Source organism: Crotalus tigris, unplaced genomic scaffold, assembly GCF_016545835.1.
Source record: "Crotalus tigris isolate CLP2741 ecotype Arizona unplaced genomic scaffold, ASM1654583v1 scf7180000021287.315228, whole genome shotgun sequence".
Lineage (NCBI taxonomy): Eukaryota > Metazoa > Chordata > Lepidosauria > Squamata > Viperidae > Crotalus > Crotalus tigris.
Window position 1 is genome coordinate 36,618 of NW_024098436.1, and position 25,216 is coordinate 61,833.

The 25,216-nt window shown below is 55.9% G+C and overlaps 3 protein-coding genes across 9 annotated transcripts; 1 reads left to right on the forward strand and 2 right to left on the reverse strand.

The window, feature by feature from the left end:
• Positions 1 to 1,553: 1,553 nt before the first annotated feature.
• Positions 1,554 to 9,412, reverse strand: LOC120320283 (zinc finger protein OZF-like). Of its 5 annotated transcripts, none has more exons than XM_039369880.1 (6): positions 9,260 to 9,412; positions 6,178 to 6,267; positions 4,819 to 4,911; positions 3,696 to 3,794; positions 3,476 to 3,571; positions 1,554 to 3,354 (listed from the first exon to the last, which is right to left on the reverse strand). In XM_039369880.1, exons 2-6 carry the CDS (start codon positions 6,215 to 6,217, stop codon positions 2,036 to 2,038), a joined length of 1,647 nt encoding a protein of 548 aa, XP_039225814.1. In that variant the 5' UTR covers positions 6,218 to 6,267; positions 9,260 to 9,412; the 3' UTR covers positions 1,554 to 2,035. The 5 variants fall into 5 exon arrangements, with proteins under 5 accessions (XP_039225814.1, XP_039225809.1, XP_039225812.1 ...); XM_039369875.1 differs by having other exon boundaries at positions 3,437 to 3,571; XM_039369878.1 differs by having other exon boundaries at positions 3,437 to 3,571; positions 6,178 to 6,263; positions 9,260 to 9,402.
• A 1,686-nt stretch (positions 9,413 to 11,098) lies between these two features.
• LOC120320270 (28S ribosomal protein S12, mitochondrial-like) lies at positions 11,099 to 13,308 on the forward strand. The gene is made up of 2 exons (XM_039369850.1): positions 11,099 to 11,197; positions 12,801 to 13,308. The coding sequence occupies exons 1-2, from the start codon at positions 11,167 to 11,169 to the stop codon at positions 13,145 to 13,147; spliced, it is 378 nt and encodes a 125-aa protein (XP_039225784.1). The 5' UTR covers positions 11,099 to 11,166; the 3' UTR covers positions 13,148 to 13,308.
• A 2,367-nt stretch (positions 13,309 to 15,675) lies between these two features.
• Positions 15,676 to 23,396, reverse strand: LOC120320274. 3 transcript variants are annotated; one of them, XM_039369857.1, is made up of 7 exons: positions 23,252 to 23,396; positions 20,043 to 20,366; positions 18,171 to 18,305; positions 17,450 to 17,503; positions 17,128 to 17,367; positions 16,652 to 16,762; positions 15,676 to 15,947 (listed from the first exon to the last, which is right to left on the reverse strand). In XM_039369857.1, exons 2-7 carry the CDS (start codon positions 20,274 to 20,276, stop codon positions 15,861 to 15,863), a joined length of 861 nt encoding a protein of 286 aa, XP_039225791.1. In that variant the 5' UTR covers positions 20,277 to 20,366; positions 23,252 to 23,396; the 3' UTR covers positions 15,676 to 15,860. The 3 variants fall into 3 exon arrangements, with proteins under 3 accessions (XP_039225791.1, XP_039225792.1, XP_039225793.1); XM_039369858.1 differs by having other exon boundaries at positions 20,043 to 20,327; positions 23,252 to 23,395; XM_039369859.1 differs by having other exon boundaries at positions 20,043 to 20,323; positions 23,252 to 23,378.
• Between the last annotated feature and the right edge of the window lie 1,820 nt (positions 23,397 to 25,216).

The following is a 25,216-nucleotide window of genomic DNA, read 5'->3' on the forward strand; positions in this document are numbered from 1 at the left end:
GCAAGGAGAGAAGCAACCTAGAACTAAGGAGAAACTTCCTGATAGTGAGAACAATTAACCAGTGGAACCACCTGCCTCCAGAAGCAGTAAATGCTCCAACATTGGAAGTTTTTAAGTAGAGACTGGACAGCCATTTGTCCGAAATGGCATAGGGTTTCCTGCCTGAGCAGGGGGTTGGACTAGATGACCTCCAAGGTCCCTTCCAACTTTACTACTATTACTATCCAGCCAGCCAGCCAATCAATCAATCAATGTCATCCAGCCAGCCAATCAATGAATCAATCAATCAATCAATCAGCCAGTCAGTCAGTTAATCAATCAGTCAGTCAATCAATCAATCAGCCAGACAGCCAATCAATCAATCAGGCAGGCAATCAGTCAGTCAATTAATTAATCAATCAACTAATCAGTCAGTCAGCCAGCCAGCCAATCAGTCAGTGAATTAGTCAATTAATCAATCAGGCAGGCAGGCAGGCAGGCAATCAATCAATCTATCAGTCACCCAGCCAGCCAGCCAATCAATCAATCAGCCAGTCAGTCAGTTAATCAATCAGTCAGTCAATCAATCAATCAGCCAGACAGCCAATCAATCAATCAGGCAGGCAATCAGTCAGTCAATTAATTAATCAATCAACTAATCAGTCAGTCAGCCAGCCAGCCAATCAGTCAGTGAATTAGTCAATTAATCAATCAGGCAGGCAGGCAGGCAGGCAATCAATCAATCTATCAGTCACCCAGCCAGCCAGCCAATCAATCAATCAATGTCATCCAGCCAGCCAATCAGTTAATGAATCAATCAATCAATCAATCAGCCAGCCAGCCAGCCAGCCAATCAATCAATAAATTAATCAGTCAGCCACCCAGCCAGTCAGTTAATCAATCAGTCAATCAATCAATCAATCAGCCAGCCAGCCAATCAATCAGGCAATCAGTCAGTTAATTAATCAATCAATTAATCAATCAGTCAGCCAGCCAGCCAGCCAATCAGTCAGTCAGTGAATTAGTCAATTAATCAATCAGGCAGGCAGGCAGTCAATCAGTCAGTTAATCAATCTATCAGTCAGTCAGCCAGCCAGCCAGCCAATCAATCAATCAATGCCATCCATCCAGCCAATCAGTTAATTAATCAATCAATCAATCAGCCAGCCAATCAATCAGTTAATAAATCAGTCAGTCATTATCAGTTAATCAATCAGTCAATCAATCAGTCAGTCAGCCACCCAGCCAGTCAGTTAACCAATCAATCAATCAATCAGTCAGTCAAACAATCAATCAGACAGGCAATCAATCAGTCAGTCACTCACTCAGCCCACCCCTCACATGGCCCGCTTCCTCTGCCCCCCTTCCCCCCCCCCAGGCCTGCCAAGCCTTGATGGTTTGGGACTCCTTTGACTAACTAGCCCAATCCTAGTCAGTTGGGTCCTTCCTCTTTCCAGATATAATGTCGGCTTCTGCCCCTCCCACCGGTCACAGGAACCCCCCCCCCGTGGAACTGTCACCTCCTCCTCCTCCTCCTCACCCTCCCCCTCCCCCCAAAAGACTACGGCCAGCCGTTTCCTCTTGAATCACCCAGCTTTATTGCCTTTGGCTGGCTGACCAGGTGCACCCTGGGAGGGGAAGTCACCTACTCCCTCCTTTACGACCATCCCGTGGACCGGTAGCGGGCCGCGGCACGCCAGCAACCGGTCCGCACAAACAAGCAAAGCCCCGTCCGCGGGACGAAGGCAGCGGGCGAAACGGCGCGTCCTCCGGTCTGCGGGAAAACCTCTCTCCGCGGTAGCGGTCCCTGGCGTCCAAAAGGTGGGGACGCCTGCCCTAGGAAGCGCCCGGTTTGCTAAGCTAAGAATTTGGAGACCGTCCAGCCTGGACTGGCCTTGGTCTCCTCCTTGGTGGATGGGGCTGCCAGATTACGCCCGAACATCCATGTCGGCGTCCTTCCTCTGCCGGTCTCTCTCCAGGTTGCTGCCATGTTCGCCGCAAACAACGACGTCCCGCAGAGAAACGAAAAGACTTCCTTCCCCCCCCTCGAGCAAGTTTAAAGGTCAGGGTCCCGAAGTCCAAGGCCTTGGCAGCCGGCTTCCGGCTTGAACTTGGTCAGGGTCTCCAGAGGCACGGGAAGCGGGGCGCAGGAGAGGAGGAGGGGGTGCACCGGGAGGAAGGGGTTCCCGTCCTTGCCGTCCTCCCCGTGGCAGGGCCGCAGGCGGTCCCCCGCGTGAGCCGCCTGGTGCCCCTTCAGCTGCTTCCGCTGGCCGAAGACGAGGCCGCACTCGGTGCACGGATACACCCGTTGCACCGTGTGCGTCAGCTGGTGGGTCCGCAGGTTCCCCTTGTACTTGAAGCTCTTCCCACACTCCAGGCAGGCGAAGGGCCGCTCGCCGGTGTGGATCCGCCGATGCTTCATCAGGGTGGTCTTCAGGTTGAAGGTCTTGCCGCACGCGCCGCAGGCAAAGGGCCGCTCGCCGGTGTGGATGCGCTGGTGGGTGACCAGGGTACCCTTGCGGTTGAAGCTCTTCCCGCACTCGGGGCAGGAGAAGGGCTTCTCACCCGTGTGGATGCGTCGGTGCTTGATAAGTTCCCCATTGTGGCTGAAGCTCTTCCCACAGTCGGCGCAGGAGAAGGGCCGCTCGCCGGTGTGGATGCGCCGGTGGCGGGTCAGGTCCCCGTTCCGGCTGAAGCTCTTCCCGCAGTCGGGGCAGGCGAAGGGCCGCTCGCCCCCGTGGATCTTCTGGTGGAGGAGGAAGGTCTTCCGGGCGCAGAAGCCCTTGCCGCACGCGCCGCAGACGAACGGCCGCTCGCCCCGGTGGCTCTTCTGGTGGGTGAGGAAGTTGGCCTTGTGGCTGAAGCCCTTCCCGCACTCGGGGCAGGAGAAGGGCCTCTCGCCGGTGTGGGTGCGCTGGTGGAAGACGAAGGTCTGCTTGGAGCAGAAGCTCTTGCCGCAGACGGGGCAGGCGAAGGGCTTCTCCCCCGTGTGGAGCCGCAGGTGGCGTATCAGGTCCCCCTTCTGGCTGAAGCGCTTCCCGCACGCGGCGCAGGGGAAGGGCCTCTCCCCCGTGTGGACCCGCAGGTGGGTCGCCAGGTTGCCGCGGTGCGGGAAGCGCTTCCCGCACACGCTGCAGGCGAAGGGCCGCTTGGGGCAGTGGTAGGCCTCGGTCACGCCGGAGACGATGCCGGTCGGCTTTTCCACAGCACCGGGGGATCGTCCGGGATCGGAGGCGGGTGGTGGGGACGCGTCCTGAACCCCGCTGCGTTTCATCTTGGGGCAGTCCCGGGAAAGAGCGCTTTCCACACGCTTTCCACATGGCTCCTGGCTCGGCTGTCCCCACGGTACATTGGGACTCGGCTCCAAGCAGCCGGCTGGCAGAGAAGAGAGAAGAATTAGCCGGGTGACGTAAGTCGAGGACAAGGTGTAACTACTTACAGAGTAAAGGCAACTCACAAGACCTGTGCTGGGTGGCCAAAAGCGGGTCAAACTCACCCAGGGGGTCAGGCTTAGGAGGATGGGAGCAGCCAAAGACCCCCTCCCCCTCCTCCTCTGGTTCCATCTTCACAATAACGTCAGGTTTGGTGTCAGCTGGGGATGGGGATAGAAAGCTGAGTCACTAGAGGAGGGGACGATGGGATTGTAGTCCCACTGGGGAAAAGACCACCACCTCCCCCCCCCCAGCCACACCAAGCTCCGAGACCGGCCAACTCACAGGAATCGTTGCTGGCATCCTCGTCGCTCTCTTCCCGGAGACCCGCACGGTACGACGGATCCCCTGAGTCCTCCTTGATCACCACCTCTGGCCGGATCCCTGGAACCAAATGCACCACGGTGCGATTGCAGCTTCCCCTCGGAGGCAAGCGCCGGGCTTCCCCCGAGGGTGGGGACCACGCCTGGAGCAAGCCTCGGGGTCCCCGTCTGGGGTCTTTCGTGAACCCCCTTCCTGCGCCCCATACAAGACGGCTTGCAAGGAGAGATTGGACAGCAATGGATCAGAAATCGCATTGGGTCTCCTGCTTGAGCAGGGGGCTGGACTAGAAGACCTCCGAGGTCCCATTCTAGCTTTGTTATTCTATGATTCTGTAAGAGTCTCCTCCTTGAGCAGGGGGTTGGACTAGATGACCTCCGAGGTCCCTTCCAGCTCTGTCATTCTAGGATTCTGTAAGGGTCTCCTGCTTGAACAGGTGGTTGGACTAGATGACCTCTGAAGTCCCTTCCAGCTCTGTCATTCTAGGATTCTGTAAGGGTCTCCTGCTTGAGCAGGGGGTTGGACTAGATGATCTTCGAGGTACCTGCCATCTCTGTCATTCTATCATTCTGGAAGGGTCTCTTTCTTATGAGGTTTGACTAGATGACCTCTAAAAACCCCTCCAATTCTGCTATTTTATAAGGGTCTCCTGCTCAGGGAGGAAGTTGGGCTAGATGACCTCCGAGGTCCCTTCCAGCTCTCCGATTCTGTAATTTGGGAAGGGTCTCTTGCTTTGAGTAAGGGGTTTGGCTAGATGACCTCTCAGATCCCTTCCAGCACTGTGATTCTACGATTCTGTGAGGCTCTCCTATATGATCCAGAATGGGAGACTCACAGAGGTGGAAGGGATCTTAGAGGTCATCTAGTCGAACCCCCTACTCAAGCAAGAGACCCTTCCCAAATTACAGAGTTGGAAGGGACCTCAGAGGTCATCTAGTCCAACCCCCCCTGCTCGAGCAGGAGAACTTACACCATTCCAGACCAATGGCCGTCCGATCTTTTCGTGAAGACCTCCAGTACTGGAGTGCCTGCGTCTTCTGGTGGCAAGCTGTTCCACGGGTTAATTGCTTTCACTGTCCGGCCTTACCTGAAGGCAATAACGCCTCTCCCTCGGCCAGGTCTCGGGGACGGCCAATGCGCAACTCCTCCACCGGCTCCTCCTTCACTGCCACTTCGGACCCTGGAGGGAGGGGGCCATAGTCAAGGCAAGGGGGGGCACAGTTAGGACCCTCGTTACCCCACCCCGAAGGTTGGGAGGCCGAGACCCAACCAGCCCCCAGCAAAACACGGAAACGGGACTTTGATACCGCTGGACAATCAGGAGTAAGAAGTCTCCCACCTCTTGCCAGGCAGCCGGGACCCCTCCTCATTTACACCTCTACCCCCCCCCGAGCACATCGGGGCTGGGGGTGTCTGCCCGAATACAAAGGAGGGTCTGCCAGAGTAGGAAGCCCCCTCCTCTAAAAAGACTCAGTAAAAACTCAATCTCTACCAAGGGGAAAGGAAGGGGAACGGCGGCACAATGTGGCGCCCGAAGAGGGGTCTCATGACACCTCCGGAACAAAAGGCTGCTCGCACACAGGCAGGAAGACCCCCCCCCGCCATCCCATATACACACACATATATATTACAAGGGAGACGGGAGGGGCACAGACCTCCTCCCTCTACAGCAGACATGTCAAACTTGCGCGACGTCACGTAACATCGTGCGCCGTGGCAGCAATGGGATGGGCACGGTTTCCTCATGATGCGTCCGGCCCACGGGCCGACAGTTTTGACACCCCTACTCTACAGGGAGGCTTGCCCGCTGATCATTCCAAAGAGACCCCCCCCCCAGGGATCCCAGGAAGGGGAAGGGGTTTCTGCTATCCGCCAGAGGGGACCGTTCCACTCAGGGGCGCCGCGGACCAGTGAGCAAAAGACCTATCAGGGAGATGCAAACGGTCCTCGACTTTTCAACGGTTCGTTTTGTGAACCGAAAAATGCGACTGGGGACCATTCTTCACTCTTGCGGCGGTCGCACCATCCCCACGATCACAGGATCGAAACTCGGACCCTCGTATTTATGAGGGTCACAGCATCGCGGAGATCACACGATTCCCCTTTTGCGACTTTCAGACGAGCAAAGTCGACGGGGAAACTGGATTCGCTTAACCACCGGGTTACTAACTTAATAACTGCAGGGATTTGCTTAACAACGGTGGCAAAACTCAAAGGGGCAAAACTCAGGGCTTCACGTACCAAGGTAAATGTCGGGCTCAGTCGTGGCTGTACGTCGAGGACAGGCGAGGCTAACAATTTGCAATCCAGCCAGGAGGGGCTTCCATCCCGGTCGTGCGTTTGCCTTTCGGAGAGTCTGTCAGATGCTCTCCCCTTCCCACCAGCTCAGTACCCTTCCTCATCTGGATCACCCCAATTCCGAAGACCCCCCGAAAGATAATCTCACCTGGATTGGCAAGTTTGGGTCTCGCCCACGGGGTCTCCATTTTCTCGTCTCTCTTCTCTGACCAAAAAGGGTCACATTAACGAATCCTGTCTGGGGCAGGAGAGATGGCATAAATGAAGGAAAATGAAGACCCCACACACACACACACACAGAGAGAGAAACGAGGAGAGGGTCCCCATCTTTTCCCCGGACCCCCACAAAACCTGGGATGTTTGGCTGGCAAGTCGGAATGTCAGCGAGAAGAGAATATTTGTGTTTCAGGATTAAAGGGCAATACCCACATCGCCGATAAGCCTCGATCGACAAACGTTCGTTTAGCGACCGTTCGAAATTCCCACAGCACCGAAAAACGGGACTGAAGACCGTTTTTCACACTTCCGACCGTTCAGCATCTCTACAGTCGCGTGAGCAAAATTTAGGCACTTGGCAACCGGCTCACATTTGTGACGGTCGCAGCGTCCCGGGGTCACGTGACCTTCCGGCAAGCAAAGTCAAAATGGGGAAGCCGGATTCCCATAATGACCTGGTGACTCATTTGATTACTGCGATGGATTCACTGAACAACAGTGGCAAAAAAGGTCGTAAAATGGGGCAAAACTGACTTGACAGATGTCTTGCTTAGCAACAGAAATTTTTGGGCTCACTTGTGGCCAGAATTCAAGGTCTAGTTGACATTCTCCTCCTTGCCATTCGTTTGAGGGGGGAAAACTCAAGTAGCCTTCAGGGCTTCTTAGATGCCCCTCCCTTCTCCCGTCAGTCAATCGATCAGAATAGAGCTGGAAGGGACCTCGGAGGTCATCTAGTCCAACCCCCTGCTCCAGCAGGACACGCTTACAGAATCATAGAGTAACAGAGTTGGAAGGGGTCTGGAAGGTCATCTAGTCCAACCCCCTGCTTCAGCAGGAGATCCCTAGACCAGGGGGTGGGGGGGAACCTTGGCTCTTTGATGACTCGTGGACTTTAACTCCCAGAACTCCTGAGCCAGCATGGCTGGTTCAGGAATTCTGGATGTTGAAGTCCCCAAGTCATGAAAGGGCCAAGGTTGCCTACCCCTGCCCTGGACCATTTCTATCTATCTATCTATCTATCTATCTATCTATCTATCTATCTATCTATCTATCTATCTCTATCTATCTATCTATCTATCTATCTATCTATCTATCTATCTATCTATCTATCTATCTATCATGTATATCATCTATCTATCATCTATCTATCATTATCTATCTCTATCATCTATCATCTATCTATCACACTGGTTCTCAACCTTTTTAATGCTGCGACCCCCAACCGGTTGTAAGTCGAGGACTACTCAACCAGTCGTAAGTCGAGGACTACTCAAGTGGTGCAGCACCGTTTGCAGAATGGGACTTTTGGTGGGCTCAGCAGGGCAGAGAGAGCCTGGACAATTCCTATGGGCTTTGGAAAGCCAATAGAATTAGACTCTATTCAAGAGAGTCTCTTCTATTGGCTTTCAAAAGCCAATAGAATAAAAGGGAGGAGCACAGCTAAGGAAAAGGGGGAAAAAATGGCAGACTGCATCGTTTGGCGACCCCTGTGAAATGGTCGTTTGACCCCAAAAGGGGTCCCGACCCCACAGGTTGAGAACCACTGATCTATCATCTATCTATCATCTATCCATCATCTATCTATCATCTATATCTATCATTATCTATCTATCATCTATCTATTATCTCTATCTCTATCATCTATCTATCTATCATCTACCTATATCTATATCATCTATATCTATCTATCATCTATCTATTTATATCTCTATCATCTATCTATCATCTATCATTTATCTATCATCTATCATCTATCTATAAACTATCATCTACATCTATCTATCATCTCTATCTATCATCCATCTATCGTCTATTATCTATATCTCTATCTATCATGTATCTATCTCTATCTATCATCTATGTATCATCTATAATATAGATGATAGATAGATGATAGATGATAGATATAGATTCTATATCTATCATCTATCTATCATCTGTCTATCTATCTATCATCTATATCTCTATCATCTATCATCTATGTCTATCATCTATCTACCATCTCTCTATCTATCTATCTATCTATCTATCTATCTATCTATCTATCTATCATCTCTCTATCATCTCTCTATCTATATCTATCTATCTATCTATCTATCTATCTATCTATCCATCCATCCATCCATCCATCTATCTATCTATCTATCCCTCCCTATCTATCTATCTATCTATCCATCCATCCATCTATCTATCCCTCCCTATCTATCTATCTATCTATCTATCTATCTATCTATCTATCTATCCCCCCCCCTCTCTCTCTCATCTATCAGAATAGAGCTAACTCTGCCAGCCCAGTCCGAGAGACCCCCCCACACCTCTCTTCTCGCGAAGCCCTCTGGGATGCGACCACCTTGGCTTAGCCACAGCAGGTAGAGGGGGGGGGGACACCGAGGCTGCGAAGGGGGCGAGTGGACCCTGCAGGCGTCGGTGGGGGGGGGGTGAGAAAGCGGGAGGATCAGGCACCCTTCGAAGTAGGCGGCTTCGCCAGCGGCTATTTTTTGGGGGTGGGGGGGGCGACCCTTCAGATGTCCCGCAGGCCCCTCCAGCGGAGCTCTCCCAACAACCAGTTCTAGGGTGGGGTGGGGTGGGGGGTCTTCGGGGTCGGGAGGGCAAGTAGGTGGGGGGGGCAGCAGGTAGATGGGAAGGCAGCGCCCCCCCCCTCCCCTTTTGCAAGGAGCCTTTTCCTTCCCCTCCTTCTCCACCAGCGATTCTTACCTGGCCGGCCCCCTAGGAGGAGTGGGAGGGGGCACTTACCTGGCCCTCCCCCTCGGAGGAAGGGGGGGGCACTTACCTGGCCGACCAGGTAAGGAACAGGCGCCCCTTGAGGCTTTCTTTGGGGTGGGGGCGCCGCTTCAGATGTCCATCGGAGCTCTCCAACATCCATCTCCGGGGGGGAAGGGGGGCTCCGGGGTGGGGAGGCCGCCTGCGGGGGGGGGCAAGGAGGTGGGGGGGCGGCGACCCCCCACCCCTGGCAAGGAGCCTTCGCCTCCCCCTCCCCCGCCCGAGAGACCTACCTGGCCGGCCGCTCCGAGGAGAAAAAGGGGGCGCAACGAAGACCCCCCCCGGGGTGGGGAGAAAAGACCCGTGCGCCCAGGGCGCACAGAGAGAACGGGGGGGCCTCGCCTCGCCTTTGTTGGGGAGGGAGGAGGAGGAGGAGGACTACGACTCCCGACAGCCCCCGCGGGGGCTCCGCCCACCCCTCGCCCACCCCCTGGCCGAGCCCCCTCCCACGAACCCTCCCCGCTTGGCGCACCCCCAACCCTCCATTCCGGGGTCTCCGGCTCCCAAAGCGGGGAGGGAGCGAAGGAAGGGCGGGGGGGGGGGAAGAGCTGGTCCTTAAACGGAGCCAGGAGAAGGAGGGAGGGGAGGATGGGGGAGGGAGTCCTAGCTGGGGAGGGGACTAGTCCGGGTTGTGGGGGGGAAAGGACCCCAAAACGGGCTCCCCCACCCCGGGGGTCTTCCCGGACCGAGCGATGATCGGGCAGCGCGCAAAGATGGAATCACACAGCTGGAAGGGACCTCGGAGGTCCTCTAGTCCAGCCCCCTTGCTCGAGCGGGAGAACCCCCTTCCAGAAGGACGGAGCTGGGAGGGATCGTGGAGGTCATCTAGTCCAGCCCACTGCTCAGAAGGAGACCCCCTTCCAGAAGGATGGAGCTGGGAGGGATTTTGGAGGTCATCTAGTCCAGCCCACTGCTCAAGCGGGAGAGCCCCTTCCAGAAGGATGGAGCAGGGAGGGATATTGGAGGTCCTCTAGTCCAGCCCCCTTGCTCAAGCGGGAGACCCCCTTCCAGAAGGATGGAGCAGGGAGGGATATTGGAGGTCCTCTAGTCCAGCCCCCTTGCTCAAGCGGGAGACCCCCTTCCAGAAGGACGGAGCTTTGGAGAATAACGTGACCCCCTCCTCTTCTTTGGGGCAGCCCCCCCAAATTCTGGAATAACTGCTATCATGTCTCTTTCTTGCACAACGAAAAACCAGTCGATCAGGGTAGAGCTGGAAGGGACCTTGGAGGTCATCTAGTCCAGCCCCCTGCTCGAGCAGGAGATCCTTACGGAATGACAGAGCTGGAAGGGACCTGAGAGGTCATCTAGTCCAACCCCAACTCAAACATCAAACGGTTGCAGAATTACAGAATCCTAGAGTTGGAAGGGACCTCCGAGGTCATTTAGTCCAGCCCCCTGCTCAAGCAGGAGACCCCTTCCAGGAGGACAGAGCTGGAAGGGACCTCGGAGGTCCTCTCGTCCAGCCCCCTGCTCAAGCGGGAGAAAACCCCTTCCAGAATCACAGTGTTGGGAGAGACCTTGGAGGTCATCTAGTCCAACCCCCAGCTCAAGCAGGAAACCCTTACACAAGCACGAAAGGGACCCCGGAGGTCATCCAATCCAGCCTCCAGCCCAAGCAGGAGACCCTTACAGAATGACAGAGTCGGAAGGGACCTTGGAGATCATCTAGTCCGACCCCCTGCTCAAGCTGGGGACCCTTACGGAATCATAGAACAACAGGGCTGGAAGGGACCCCGGAGGTCATCTAGTCCAGCCCCCTGCTCAAGCGGGAGAACCCCTTCCAGAATCACAGTGTTGGAAGAGACCTTGGAGGTCATCTAGTCCAACCCCCCCCCCCCCCGCTCAGGCTGGAGAGCCTCGACCATTGCAGACGAATGGCGGTCCAATCTCTTCAGGAAAACTTCTTCTTCTGCTTTTTTAAACCTATATTTTATTGTGTTTTTTTTTTAAAAAAAAAAAAAAAACCGAACAACCGGGCGCCACCAGCGAGACGCGCGGCCGGAGCGGCCGGAAGCCGCTCTTCCTCGCAGGCCCGCCGAGGGCGCCCGGGTCCAGGCGCCCACTTCCGCCGCCCCCACCCTAGCTTCCGGCGACGCGCTAGCCAGTTCCCCCTCCGCGACTTGTCTGCTCGCTGGGCCAGATGGCGGCTGCCGGGCTCTTCCTGGGACGAGGTGGGGAGGGAAGGGGGGGGGAGTCCTGGAGGGCGCCTGGTCGGGGGGGGGACAATTGGGGGTGGGGGGTGTCCTGAGGGTGGGGGGGGGAAATGGGGAGGGTCCGGGGGGGGCAGGGAGAAAATCCGGGGGCTTGGGGGTCCTCCTGGGGGGGGAAGGATATGGGAGGGAGGGGTAACCTGGGAGAGTGGGCGGAGCTTAAGGTGGGGGGGATCAGGGGAGGGCGATTTGGGGGGCATCGGGGGTCCTGGGAGGGCGGGGTGAGGTAGAAATGTGGGCGGAGCTTAGGGTGGGCGGGGGTCCTGGGCAGGAGATAGCTGGGGGGGGGGGCGGTTTGGGGGGGCATCGGGGGTCTGGGAGGGCGGGGTGACCTAGAAATGTGGGCGGAGCTTAGAGTGGGGGGTCCTGGGAGGGGGATAGCTGGGGAGGGATTTGGGAGGGCTCAGGGATCCTGGGAGGGCGGGGTGAGCTAGTCATGTGGGCGGAGCTTAGGGTGGGTGGGGGTCCTTGGGAGGGGATAGCTGGGGGGGATTTTGGGGGCATCGGGGGTCTGGGAGGGCGGGGTGAGCTAGAAATGTGGGCGGAGCTTAGGGTGGGTGGGGGTCCTGGGCAGGAGATAGCTGGGGGGGGGGTTGGGGGGCATCGGGGGTCTGGGAGGGCGGGGTGAAGTAGAAATGTGGGCGGAGCTTAGAGTGGGGGGTCCTGGGGAGGGGGATAGCTGGGAGGGATTTGGGAGGGCTCAGGGGTCCTGGGAGGGCGGGGTGAGCTAGACATGTGGGCGGAGCTTAGGGTGGGTGGGGGTCCTGGGGGGGATAGCTGGGGGAGGGATTTGGGGGGCATCGGGGGTCCTGGGAGGGCGGGGTGAGCTAGGAATGTGGGCGGAGCTTAGGGTGGGTGGGGGTCCTGGGGAGGGGGATAGCTGGGGGGGATTTGGGGGGCATCGGGGGTCCTGCGGGGGCGGGTTGAGCTAGACATGTGGGCGGAGCTTAGTGTGGGGGGGTCCTAGGGCGAAGGGCAGGATCCTGGGGAGGGGGATAGCTGGGGGGGGAATTTGGCGGGCATCGGGGGTCCTGGGAGGGCGGGGTGAGCTAGACATGTGGGCGGAGCTTAGGGTGGCGGGGGGTCCTGGGAGGGGATAGCTGGGGGGGATTTTGGGGGCATCGGGGGTCTGGGAGGGCGGGGTGAGGTAGAAATGTGGGCACAGCTTAGGGTGGGGGGTCCTGGGGAGCGGGATAGCTGGGGAGGGATTTGGCGGGGATCGGGGGTCCTGCAGGGGCGGGGTGAGCTAGAAATGTGGGCGGAGCTTGGGGTGGGCTGGGGACCTGGGGGAGGGTCCTGGAGGGGGATAGCTGGGAGGGGTTGGGGCCATTGGGGGGGCGGGCTGAACTAGAAATGTGGGCTGAACTTGGGGTGGGGGGCTCCTGGGGTGTGGGGACCATCCTGGGGGGACCTGGCCTTTGGGGGCCCCCTTGGGGGTTGGGGGGGAATAAGGGGGAGGGAGGGGGGGAGCCAGGTACAGGAACAGCCAGGGAGAGTCCCGGGGGGAACTGCCCGCCCTCCCCCTCTGACGCAGCCCCCCTCTCTCTCCTCCCCCTCCCCGCAGGGACCCGCTGGATGGCCACCCTGGCCCAGATGCACCGGCTGGGCCGGCCCAAGCGCCCCCCCCGCCCCCCAGGCCCGCTGGAGGGCCACCCGCAGCTGAAGGGGGTGGTGCTGAAGACGCTGATCCGCAAGCCCAAGAAGCCCAACTCGGCCAACCGCAAGTGCGCCCTGGTGCGCCTGAGCACGGGCCGAGAGCTGGTCTGCTTCATCCCCGGCGAAGGCCACAACCTGCAGGAGCACATGGCCGTCCTGGTGGAGGGCGGGCGCAAGCAGGACCTGCCCGGCGTCAAAGTCCGTATCGTGCGGGGCAAGTACGACTGCGCCCACGTCAAGAAGAAGACGGCCTAGAGGGGGCGCTCACTCACACACACACACACACAGACACCACCACCACCACCACCTATGCGCCCCCCCCCCAGGGCAAAGCGGGGCTACACCGTTCCCCCGGAGGAGGACAGGACTGTGCAGCTGGGAGGGCGGCACGGACGTTCCATGAGTCGGTGAACAAATAAATGGGGAGGGGGGGGTCTTCAGCCCCTCCTTGACTCCCCCTGGCTTGCTTTTGTGTGTAGAAGGGGGGTAGGACCCCGGAGGGAGGGAGGGAAGGAGGGAGAGAGAAAGAGAGGAAACGATGGATGGATGGATAGATAAGATGGATGGATGGATGGATAGAGACAGACAGGATTGATCGATATAGATGGATGGATGGATAGACATCCTGATAGATGGATCAATGGACGAATAGATTAGATGATAGAGATAGATAGATAGATAGATAGATAGATAGATAGATAGATAGATAGATAGATAGATAGATAGATAGATAGATGGATGATAGGTAGGACAGAGATAGATATAGATGATAGAGATGGATGGATAGATGGACAGATAGATAGGACGGACATACTGATAGATAGATAGATAGATAGATAGATAGATAGATAGATAGATAGATAGATAGATAGATAGATAGATAGATAGATAGATAAGGCAGAGATATAGATATGATAGAGATGGATGGATGGATAGATAGGACGGACATACTAATAGATAGATAGATATAGGATGGAGAGACAATACAGATGATAGATAGATGATAGAAGATAGATAGATATAGATAGATAGATACATAGAGATAGGATGGACAGACAATACAGATAGATTAGATAGATGATAGGACAGAGATACAGATATAGATAGATGATAGAGATGGATGGATAGATAGGACGGACATTGATAGATAGATAGATAGATAGATAGATAGGGCGGAGATACAGATATAGATAATACAGAGATGGATGGATAGATAGGAGGGACATACTGATGGATGGATGATAGAGATAGAGATAGATAGATAGATAGATAGATAGATAGATAGATAGATAGATAGATAGATAGATAGATAGATAGATAGGACGGAGATACAGATATAGATGATAGAGATGGATGGATAGATAGGACAGACATACTGATAGTAGATAGATAGATACATATAGATCAGTGTTTCTCAATGCTGGCTGTGGAATTCTGGGAGTTGAAGTCCACATGCCTTAAAATTGTCAAGGTTGAGAAACACTGATATAGATAGATGATAGAGATGGATGGATGGATAGATAGGACATACTGATGATAGGTAAATAGAATATAGATAGGATGGACGGACAATACAGATAGATGATAGATAGGAGATACAGATATAGATGATAGATAGGACGGACATACTGATGATAGATATGTGATAGATAATATAGATAGATGATAGATCGGACGGAGATACAGGTAGATATAGATGGATGGATCGATATGGATAGACAGCTATGGATAGATGGATGTTAAATGCTAATTAGAGTAAGTGGGAAGAGACCTCGGAGATCATCTAGTTCAACCCCCCTGCTCGAGCAGAAGCCTCTTCCAGAAGGATAGAGCTGGAAGGGAGCTGGGAGGTCCTCTAGTCCAGCCCCCTGTCCAAGCAGGAGACCCATACACAATTACAGAATCACAGAGCCGGAAGGGACCTTGGACGTCATCTAGTCCAACCCCCTGCTCAGGCAGGACACCGGCCTAGACCATTTCTGACAAATGGCTGTCCAGTCTTTAAAAACCTCCAGTGTTGGAGCATTCACCGCTTCTGGGGGCAGGTAGTTCCACTGGTTAATTGTCCTCACTGTCAGGAAGTTTCTCCTTAATTCCAGGTTGCTTCTCTCCTTGATGAGTTTCCATCCGTTGCTTCTTGTCCTGCCTTCCGGCGCTTTGGAGAATAGCTTGACTGCCTCTTCTTTGGGGCAGCCCCTGAGGTATTGGAATACTGCTATCATGTCCCCCCTTGTCCTTCTCTTCGTTAAACTAGACATACCCAATTCCAGCAACCGTTCCTCGTATGTTTTAGCCTCCAGTCCCCTAATCCTCTTTGTTGCTCTTCTTTGCACTCTTTCTAGAGCCTCAGCATCTTTTTGACATCGCAGGGACCAAAACTGGATGGAGTGGTCCAAGCGTGGCCTTACCAAGGCCTTGTAAAGTGGTAGTAACCTTTCACGTGATCCTGATTCTATCCCTCTGTTAATGCAGCCTAGCTCTGTGTTGGCTTTATTTGGCAGCTGCAGCCCACGGCTGGCTCCTATTTAAGGGATGGTCTACTAGGACTCCGAGACCCCTATCACAGTTGCTACTCTTGAGCAAGCTACCCCCTCTACTACTACACCTCCACAGTCGGTTTTTCTTGCCTAAATGTATGTTTTGCTCAAGGCTCCTGCTCAATTAGACTTTGCTCAATGCCCACGGCTAATTAGCGGGGGGACACCCATTGTTCCGCGTGCCCCACAGGCGCCCTGCGGCCGCCCGGCGTTGGGCTCAGCCGCCAAACAGACAGGAGCTCAAAATCCAGAAAAGCTACTTTTTTTTTATTCACTGGGTGTGCAGGAGGAGTCTGCTCGCGTGAAAAGCGGTGGGTAACTTCGGAGTATCTTGACTTCGGGACCGGCTGCTGGGAAGTGCTTCAGCTGCTATTTGGTCCCGGGGAAGAGCCAAAGGCCAGCGGGGGTAGGGGGTCTTCCCTCCATGCCCCTCAGGCAGGGCTCTGCTCTTTGCCCGGATCCCCGGGCGTAGGAGAGTCGTCTGGGTCCCCCAGGGCCACGTAGTCCTGCCAGCCCCCCTGCGGGAAAGAAAGGATTGCAGTGGCTTCCCCGGCATTGGCCAGTGGCCAGCAAGCCCCCCCCCCGCCATTCACGCCAGAGTAGGGGTCCCCAACCTAGTGGCACGCGACCCACTAGCTTGCAACCGGGCGGCGGAAACAGCTGACGAGCACACAGGCGCGAGCAGCAGGCGAGGACACGCACATGCTCCACTGAAAGTGAGCGGTAGGCGCTCGGGCAAACGGAGGCCCCGCTGCACGTCGCACGCCTGCTGGCCGTTTATGTGGAGCCGCCACCCCGCCATTCGCTCCAAAGCAGGCCTCCCGCAACCGGTGAGCCACGACCCACTCGTTGGCAACCGGGGGGCGCGGAAACAGCTGGCGAGGACACGTGCAACGCTCCACTGAAAGCGGCAGGGGCTCATGCAAACGGAGGCCCTGCTGCCCGCGCACGCTTGCCGGCCGTTTGTATGGAACCTTCTCCCACCCGTCGGTCCGCCAAGCCAGAAACATCAGAGAGCTTGGCTCCGGAGGGAACGTGACCCCAGGGGAGATCTTCCCGAGATCTCTTCTCGGGAAGCTGAGCGAGGAAGGGCGACTCTTTCTGGAGTGCCCGGAGCGACAACAGCCAGGGACTCCCTGGGGGGGGGGTGGCCGCCCTCCAGAGTGCCTGACCTAGCTGTGCCCAGTGGGACCGGGAGCTCTGCGCCCTTCCCTCCACGTACCCAGCAGGAGCAGCACAGGCGGCGCAGGCCGTATCCGAAGCAGAAGAGGGCGGTGGCCAGGGCGACGACGTGCACGATGAGCAGGAGGATCTGGGTGCTGCTCCACATGCGCTGGGGAAAGAGGGGGGCTCGACTCAGCAGGAGAGGGGCGCAGGTGGACACGGCAGGCAGCCAGTCCATCAAAGCCCACTGGCACTGGCTCCCGTGCTTTGCCCACACCGGCAGGGACTCCGTGGGGAGGCAGGAGGAGGGCGTGGGAGGGGGGAAACGCCCGTCTGTGAGGACCAGTGGGTACCTTCTCCCAGGGGCAGAACACCTGAAGCCGCCTGAGGACAGGTGAGCCCTCCTTGCCCTTCAGCCCGACGTTCAGGACAGCCAGACTGAGGGAGGCCCGTACTTCGAAGGTCTCATCCTGGGATTGCCGTCTTCTAAGAGGCGCCGCTGCCCGCCTCCCTCTCTGGCGAACAAACACTCACCACGAACCCCAAGAGAGCCTCCTGGCACTCCGTGGCCCGCTCTTGGTCCCTCTCGTCGTCGTACGGAGGTCTGGTGGTCGGTTGCCACGAGCGGTAACCCCGGTCCTCCGCTCTGTGCTTGCAGAGTTGCTCAACGAAGTAGGGTTCGTAGGCGAGGGGTGCGAACTCCGTCAAGCCCAGCACGAAGGCCACCGAGCCGGCCACGACGCTGCCCAGGTTGAAGAAGGTGGCCAGGTGGACCTAGGAGGCAAGGCAGGGAGTGGCTGAGAATGGGCACCAGGGTCCTTGCGACTGGTCGGCGACAGGGACCTTCCCCACTTACCCAGTAGCTGCCGTGTCGTGCGCCCACCACCGAGAAGGTGCCGGAGAGGATGAACTGTAGAGGAGAGGGAAGCAGATCGGTGAAGGGTGTCTGTCTGGGCCTCCCGCCCATCCGCCTCTCAACAGTCCAGTTGGCATTTCCAGAAAAAGAGACTCCTGGGACATCCTATTTTACTGAAAATCGCCCCCACCCCATCGGGTCTTCCCATTGTCCAATAGCAATATTGCTTTTTGTGATGGCAACAGCCCGCTTCTCCTTTCGGCCACTGCGTTAGCAGCACTAGATCAGGGGTCCCCAACCCAGAGGCTGTGGCCCACTCGCGGGCTGTCCGGACCATGGGGCGGGAAGGCCACTGCGCGCCCGTGTGCGTGCACTCACCCCGACTTGTGCCAGCGCCACGGCCACGCAAGGTGAAAATGGCAGCACCACGCAGGGCAAAAACGGGCCTAGCGAGCGTCACGCGGGCCGCCCCGTTTGTGTCCCACGCGACACAGCAAACGCTCAACTCAGCAAGCCCAGAACTCTACCCTGCCCACTTCTGTGCACTGGACTGACTTCCGGGGATGTCGGCAAGGCAGCAGTCCAGCCCCCTCAAACGGACCGGGCCCTGCCATCTTTGTCCCGTCCCAGAATCCTCTCCTGCTGCTTCTTGGGGGGGGGTTGCCAGCTGAGACCAAGGGCGGGACCCTCCCTCATTCCACCCTCCCCCCCCAGTACTCACCAGGCCGCCCATCCAGAAAGGGACTCCGTTATAGATTGACCACTTGTAGTAGTAGGGTAGCTCACTGTTGGGCGCAACCATGCTCAGCGCCAGGCCGAGGCCGATGCAGACAGCACCGAGCAGGATCTGGGCTCCCTGGGGGGGGGGAACAGAGGGGGGAGACCCCAGGCAGCGTCAGCGGGCAACGGGAGGGGGGGTCCCGGATACCCGGCAGACGCTCCCCAAGCGAGGTTAGCTGGAGACCCCGGTGGGAGGTCGTGGTTCCCTTTGTGGCCGGAGCGGAGAGAGAGGAGCAGCCCCTTGGTGCCTCCTTGACTCTAGTCAAGGTTTAGAACAGAATAGAGGGGACTCTGGAGGTCATCTAGTTCAGCCCCTCTCCTGCCGCCCAAGCAGGAGACCTTTGCAGAATCAAAGAGTTGGAAGGGACCTCGGGGGGGGGGGGTCGTCTAGTCCAACGCCCTGGCCAGACAGGAGACCCTTACAGAATCAGTGTTGGATGGGACCTCGGGGGGTCATCTAGTCCAGCCCCCCCCACCCTCCTGCCACCCAAGCAGGAGAACCTACACACTGTTTCTGACCGAGGGCGGTCCAGCCTCTTGTTGACAGCCCGTTTATAGTTATACGGCTGGTTTATAACTTGTAGGTCAAAAGTTAAAAAAAAAAAAAAAAAGGTTGAGGTTTGATGTTACAATGTTTATTTTAATAGAGGCGGAAGTCCACGCCTTTTCTTTCTTCTTTCTTTCTTTCTTTCTTTCTTTCTTTCTTTCTTTCTTTCTTTCTTTCTTTCTCTTTCCTTCCTTCTTTTTCCTTTCTTTCTTGTTTTTCTTTCTTTTTCTTTCCCTTTCTTTCCTTCCTTCTCTTTCCTTCTTTCCTTCCTTCCCTTTCCTTTTCTTCTTTCTTTCCTTTCTTTTTCCCTTTCTTTCCTTCCATCCTTCCTTTCTTTTCTTCCTTCTTTCCCTTTTTTCTTTCTTTCTTTTTTCCTTCCTTCCTTCTTTCCCTTCCTTTCTTTCCCTTCTTTCTTTCTTTTTTCCTTTCTCTTTTCTTCCTTCATTTTTATTTCTATTGCCTCATTCTTTCCCTTTCTTCTTTTCTTTCTTTCCTTTTTTCCCTTTTTTGTTTCCTTCCTTCCTTCTTTCCTTCTCTTTCTGTCCCTTCTTTTTTCATTCTTTCCTTCCTTCCCCTCTTAACTTTCTTTCTTCCTTTCCTCTCTTTCTTACTTTCCTTCTTTCTTTCCCTTTCCCTTTCTTTTTCTTTCTTTGTTTCTTTCTTTCCTTCCATCCTTTTCTCTTTTCTTCCTTTCTTCCTCTCTTTCTATTCCTTCATTCTTTCCCTTCCTTCTTTTCCTTTTCTTTTTTCCTTCTTTCTTTCCTTTGTTTCCTTCCTTCCTTCCCCTCCCTCTTCTTTCCTTCCTTCCTTTCTCTTTCACGCCTTTCTTTTTCTTTTCTTTCTTTGTTTCTTTCTTTTTTCTTTCTCTTTCCTTCCTCCTTTCTCTTTTCTTTTTTCTTTCTCTTCCTTCTTTCCTTCATTCTTTCCCTTCTTTCCTTTCTTTCTCTTTCCCTTCTTTCTTTTTCTTTCCTTCTTTCCTTTCTGGCTTTTTTCCTTCCTTCCTTCCTTCCTTCCTTCCTTCCTTCCTTACTTCCTTCCTCTTTCTTTCTCTCTCTCTCTTTGATTCTTTCCTTTTCCCCTTCTCTTCTACACTCCTCCCTTCCCTAGCTTCCCCATCATTTGCTTTTCTGGAGGTTCGACCCTCCAACTCATCAAACCAGCCTGGTGCTCAGGACGGAAGAGCCGATTCCCCTCCCTCCCTCCCTCCGGGGCCACCCCCTCCCCTCCCCCCTCCCCCAGGCCTGCAGCCCCTTCCCCGGGCCTTACCCCCAAGACTTTCTGCTCCCCCCCGGCCGGGCGGGGGGCGCGGGGAGCCTCGCCGGCGTCATTGGCCGCCGCTTTGCGGAGACTCAGGGCCGCCACCCCTCTGAACAGGGAAGCCAGGCCGGACTCCTGGCGGAGGGTGATGTTGATGGTGGTCCCCTCCGGACCCTTCACGGCCACCTCGGTCCCGTCCACCTTCACCTCGGTCCCGTCCACCTTCACCACGGTGCCCGCCATGGCTCCTCCGGCTGCAGCTTCCTGCCTGGCTGGAGAAAGCGGGGCGTCTGTCTGCCAGGAAGAGGAAGGGAGAAGCAGGTGGGAAAACCCCTGGAGGGAGGGGCCAGGACATCGGGAGGGGGAGGGGGAGGGGGAGGAGCAGCAAGGGGAAGAAGAGGGGGGCGGAGGAGGATGGAGGAAGAGGAGGAAGGAGAAGGGGAGGGAGGGGGAGGAGGAGGAGGGGGAGGATGAAGGAAAAGGGGGAGGAGGACGGAGAAGGGGAGGGAGGAGGGAGAGGAGGAGGGGGAGGAGGACGAAGAAGGAGAAGGGGGAAGGAGGGAGAGGAGGAGGGGGGAGAAGGGGGAAGAGGACGAAGAAGGAGGGGGGAGGGGGAAGAGGAAGGGGGAAAAGATGGAGGAGGGGGGAGAAGGGGGAGGAGGACGAAGGAGGAGGGGGAGGGAGGGGAGGAGGGGGAGAAGGGGGAGGGGAGGGAGGGGAGAAGGGGAGGAGCATGAAGGAAGAGAGGGAGGGAGGGGGAAGAGGGAGGAGGGGAGGAGGACGAAAAGAGAGGAAGGAGGCGGGAGGGAGGAGGGGAGGAGGACGAAGAAGGAGAAGGGAGAAGAGGAGGGGGAGAAGGGGAAAGAGGACGGGGGAGGGGGAAGAGGAAGGGGGAAAAGGAGGAGGGGGGAGAAGGGGGAGGAGGGGGAGGGAGGGGAAGAGGCAGAAGGGAGAGGAGGAGGAGGAAGGAGGAGAGGGAGGGAGGGGAAGAGGGAGGAGGGAGAGGAAGGGGAGGACGAAGGAGAAGGGGGGAGAAGGGGAGGAGGAGGATGGAGGAGAGGGAGGGAGGGGGAAGAGGGAGGAGGGAGAGGAGGAGGAAGAGAAGGAGAAGGGGAGGGAGGGGAGGAGGGGGAAGGAGGAGGATGGAGGGAGAGGGGGGAGAGGAGGAGGAGGGGAGGGAGGGGGAAGGGGGGAGGAGGAAGGAGAGAAGGGAGGGGGAGGAGGAAGATCAGACAACCTTTATTGTCATTTTTTTTTTTTACTGCACACAGCAACAGTGAACCGTTACTTGCCCCCTCTCAAAGCGAAGCGCAGACACGACGCGCACCTCAACGTACTACGGACAACATATGTACAGACCCCCCCCCATCCCTACAGATCCGTAGCAAATCAATAGTAAAGGGAGAGGGAGAGGAGGAGGAGGAGGAAGGAAAGCATCGCCCTCCCCCCTTTTTTTCTTCTGCTGCTTCCCCCTCCCCCCGCGCGCGTTTCTGCCTCTGGATCGCAAGGAAGCCCCGGGAGAAAGGGGGGGGGTCTCTTGTGCCGAGATTGGGGGGGGGAAAGGGTCTGTGGAAGTCCCTCTTGCTGACTCGCAGGGCCGGCCGAGGAATGGGGGGGGGTGGCCTGAGCGCCTCCCTCTTTCCCCCCCCCTCCCCAAGGGAGTCCCCCCCCCGTCCCAGAAGCTGGGAAAGTCCCCTGGGGGGGGGATCTCCTGCGATCCTTGGCAGGCAAGGGAGATCCGGGGCAGGGCAACCGGATTGCGGACCGGTGGCGGGTTGCGGCTCCGAAAGCAGAGGGAGGATCCCGGAGGATGCCAGCCTAGAACAAGACTCTACACAACAGTGTTTCTCAACCTTGACCATTTTAAGGCATGTGGACTTCAACTCCCAGAATTCCACAGCCAGCAATGCTGGCTGTGGAATTCTGGGAGTTGAAGTCCACATGCCTTAAAAGGGTGAAGGTCGAGAGACACTGCGTCTACAGAATAGAATAGAAGCTGGAAGGGATCGTGGAGATCTTCTCATCCAGCCCCCCTGCTGGAGCCTGCGGGTCTGGTCCCTTGCGGGTGATGGCTCCCCCCCCACTCCTCTTCCGGGGTGGGGTCCACCGGAGAGCTACAGCCCCTCCACGCCCCCTCCCCTCCCCAAAAAAGAAGCAGGGCGGGGGAGGCACCCCCTCACCGCCGCCTGCGTGGGGGCCGGAGCAAGAGATGGGGCACACAAACACCCACAGAGAGAAACACCTCCCACGAAAGCCGCGAAGCAAAGAGGAGCCGGCACACGCGCGCACACACACACACACACACCCAAAGACCCGGAGCAAAGAGGAGCGCGCGCGCGCGCGCACACACACACACCTTAAAAAGAAAGACACACCCCAAAGACCCGGAAGAAAGAGGAGCCCCCCCACACACACACCCCAAAGACCCGGAGCAAGGAGGACCCGACACACACACACACACATACACACAGACCAAAGAGAGAAACATCCCCCCCCAAGACCCAAACCAAAGAGGAACCCCTCCACACACACACCCCCCAAAGACGCGGAGCAAAGAGGAGCCCACAAACACACCCCAAAGGGAGAGAAACACACACCCCAAAGACCCGGGTCAAGAAGGACCCGACACACACACACACACAGACACACCAAAGAGAAACACACACCCCAAAGACCCGAAGCAAAGAGGAACCCCCCCACACACACACCAAAGATGCGGAGCAAAGAGGAGACCACACACACACACACCAAAGACCCGGAGCAAAGAGAAGCACACAAACACACCCCAAAGGGAGAGAAACACACACCCCAAAGACCCGGGGCAAGAAGGACCCGACACACACACACCAAAGAGAGAGAAACACACACCCCAAAGACCCGAAGCAAAGAGGAACCCCCCCCCACACACACACACCAAAGATGCGGAGCAAAGAGGAGCACACACACACACCAAAGACCCGGAGCAAAGAGAAGCCGGCACACACACACACACACACAAGGACCAGGAGAAAAGAGGAGCCGGCACACACACACACACACACACACACACACACACATCAAAGACCCGGAGCAAAGAGGAGCACACACACACACACACACCAAAGAGAGAGAAACACACAGCCCCAATGACCCAAGCAAAGAGGAGCCCCCCCCCCACACACCCCAAAGACCCGGAGCAAAGAGCACACCCACGCATGCACACACACAAAGACACACACCCCAAAGACCCGGAGCGAAAGAGGAGGCGAAAGGCTGCGACGTCCCGGGCTGGGTGGCCGGATCCGAACTGCGGACCTGGAGAAGGGCGGGGGGGGGGAGGGCTGGTTTTTATCCGCTGAGCGGTGGATCCAGCCGAAAGGTGGAGCTTGGCCGGGACTCGATCCCTCTTTCCTTCCCCCACCCCGCCCCAGCAAAGGCTTGGCGCATCCGGGAAAGTCCCCGGGTGAATCTCTTGCCAGGGGGAGGCGATCCTTCGCACGCAAGGGAGATCCGGGGCAGGGCAGCCGGGTTGCGGACCGGTGGCTGGTTGCGGCTCCGAAAGCAGAGGGAGGATCCCGGAGGATCCCAGCCCAGAAGAGACTCTACAGAAGAGAATAGAAGCTGGAAGGGACCGTGGAGATCTTCTCATGCAGGCCCCCCTGCGGGAGCGGGAGAACGAGTCCTAGACCATCTCAGACAAGGGGCTGTCCAATCAGGAAGGGAGGGAGGGAGGGAGGAAGGAAGGCTAAGAGTTTGAAGGGAACTCAGAGGTCTTCTAGTCCAGCCCCCTGCTGGAGCAGAGAACCTAGACCAGTGGTTCTCAACCTTTTTAATGCCCCACCCCCAACCGGTTGTAAGTCGAGGACTACTCAGCCGGTCGTAAGTCGAGGACTACTCAACTGGTGCAGCACCGTTTGCAGAGTGGGACTTTTGGCGGGCTCAGCAGGGCAGAGACAGCCTGGACAATTCCGATTGGCTTTGGAAAGCCAATAGAATTAGACTCTATTCAAGAGAGTCTCTTCGATGGGCTTTCAAAAGCCAATAGAATCAAAGGGAGGAGCACAGCTAAGGAAAAGGGGGGGGAAAAATGGCGGACGGCGTTGTTTGGCGACCCCCGTGAAATGGCCGTTCGACCCCAAATGGGGTCCCGACCCAGAGGTGGAGAACCACTGTCCTAGACCATCTCAGACAAGGGGCTGTCCAATCAGGGAGGGAGGGAGGGAGGGAGGAAGGAAGGAAGGAAGGAAGGATAAGAGTTTGAAGGGAACTCAGAGGTCTTCTAGTCCAGCCCCCTGCTGGAGCAGGAGAACCTAGACCAGTGCTTCTCAACGTTTGTGTGACGGCGACCCTGTCACACAAACGTTCTGCGCATGCGCAGCGCGCGTGCACGGCGCTGCCCCCATGCGCAGCGCGCATGCACGGGGGGCTGCCCCCATGGCGGCGCGTGTGCGCGGCGGCGCCCCCATGCGCAGTGCGCGTGCACGGCGCCGCAAAAAATGGCGGATCGCCACCTTTGGCGACCCCCGAAAAATGGTCGATCGACCCCAAATGGGGTCGCGACCCATAGGTTGAGAACCGCTGACCTAGACTGCCTCAGACAAGGGGCTGTGTAGTCTCTACTGATGGAGCGCAAGAAAAACAAAGGGGTGAGAGAGAGAGAGAGAGAGAGAGAGAGAGAGAGAGAAAGGAAGGAATAGAATGGAATAGAATAAAATAGAATAGAATAGAATAGAATAGAATAGAATAGAATAGAATAGAATAGAATAGAATAGAATAGAATAAAATAGAAAGAATAGAATAGAATACAATAGAATAGAATAGGAATAGATTATAGAATAGAAATTAGAATAGAATAGAATAGAATAGAATAGAAAAGAATAGAATAAAAAATATGAAATAGAATAGAAATAGAATAGAATAGAGTAGAAAATATGAAATGGAATAGAATAGAAAATATGGAATAGAATAGAATAAAAAATATGAAATATAATAGAAATAGAATAGAATAGAATAGAAAATATGAAATGGAATAGAATAGAAAATATGGAATAGAATAGAATAGAATAGAATAGAATAGAATAGAATAGAATAGAATAGAATAGAATAGAATAGAATAGAATAGAATAGGAGAATGGAAAATGGAATGGAATATAGAATATACAATACAGTAGAATAGAATTAACAATAGGAAAGAATAGAATAGA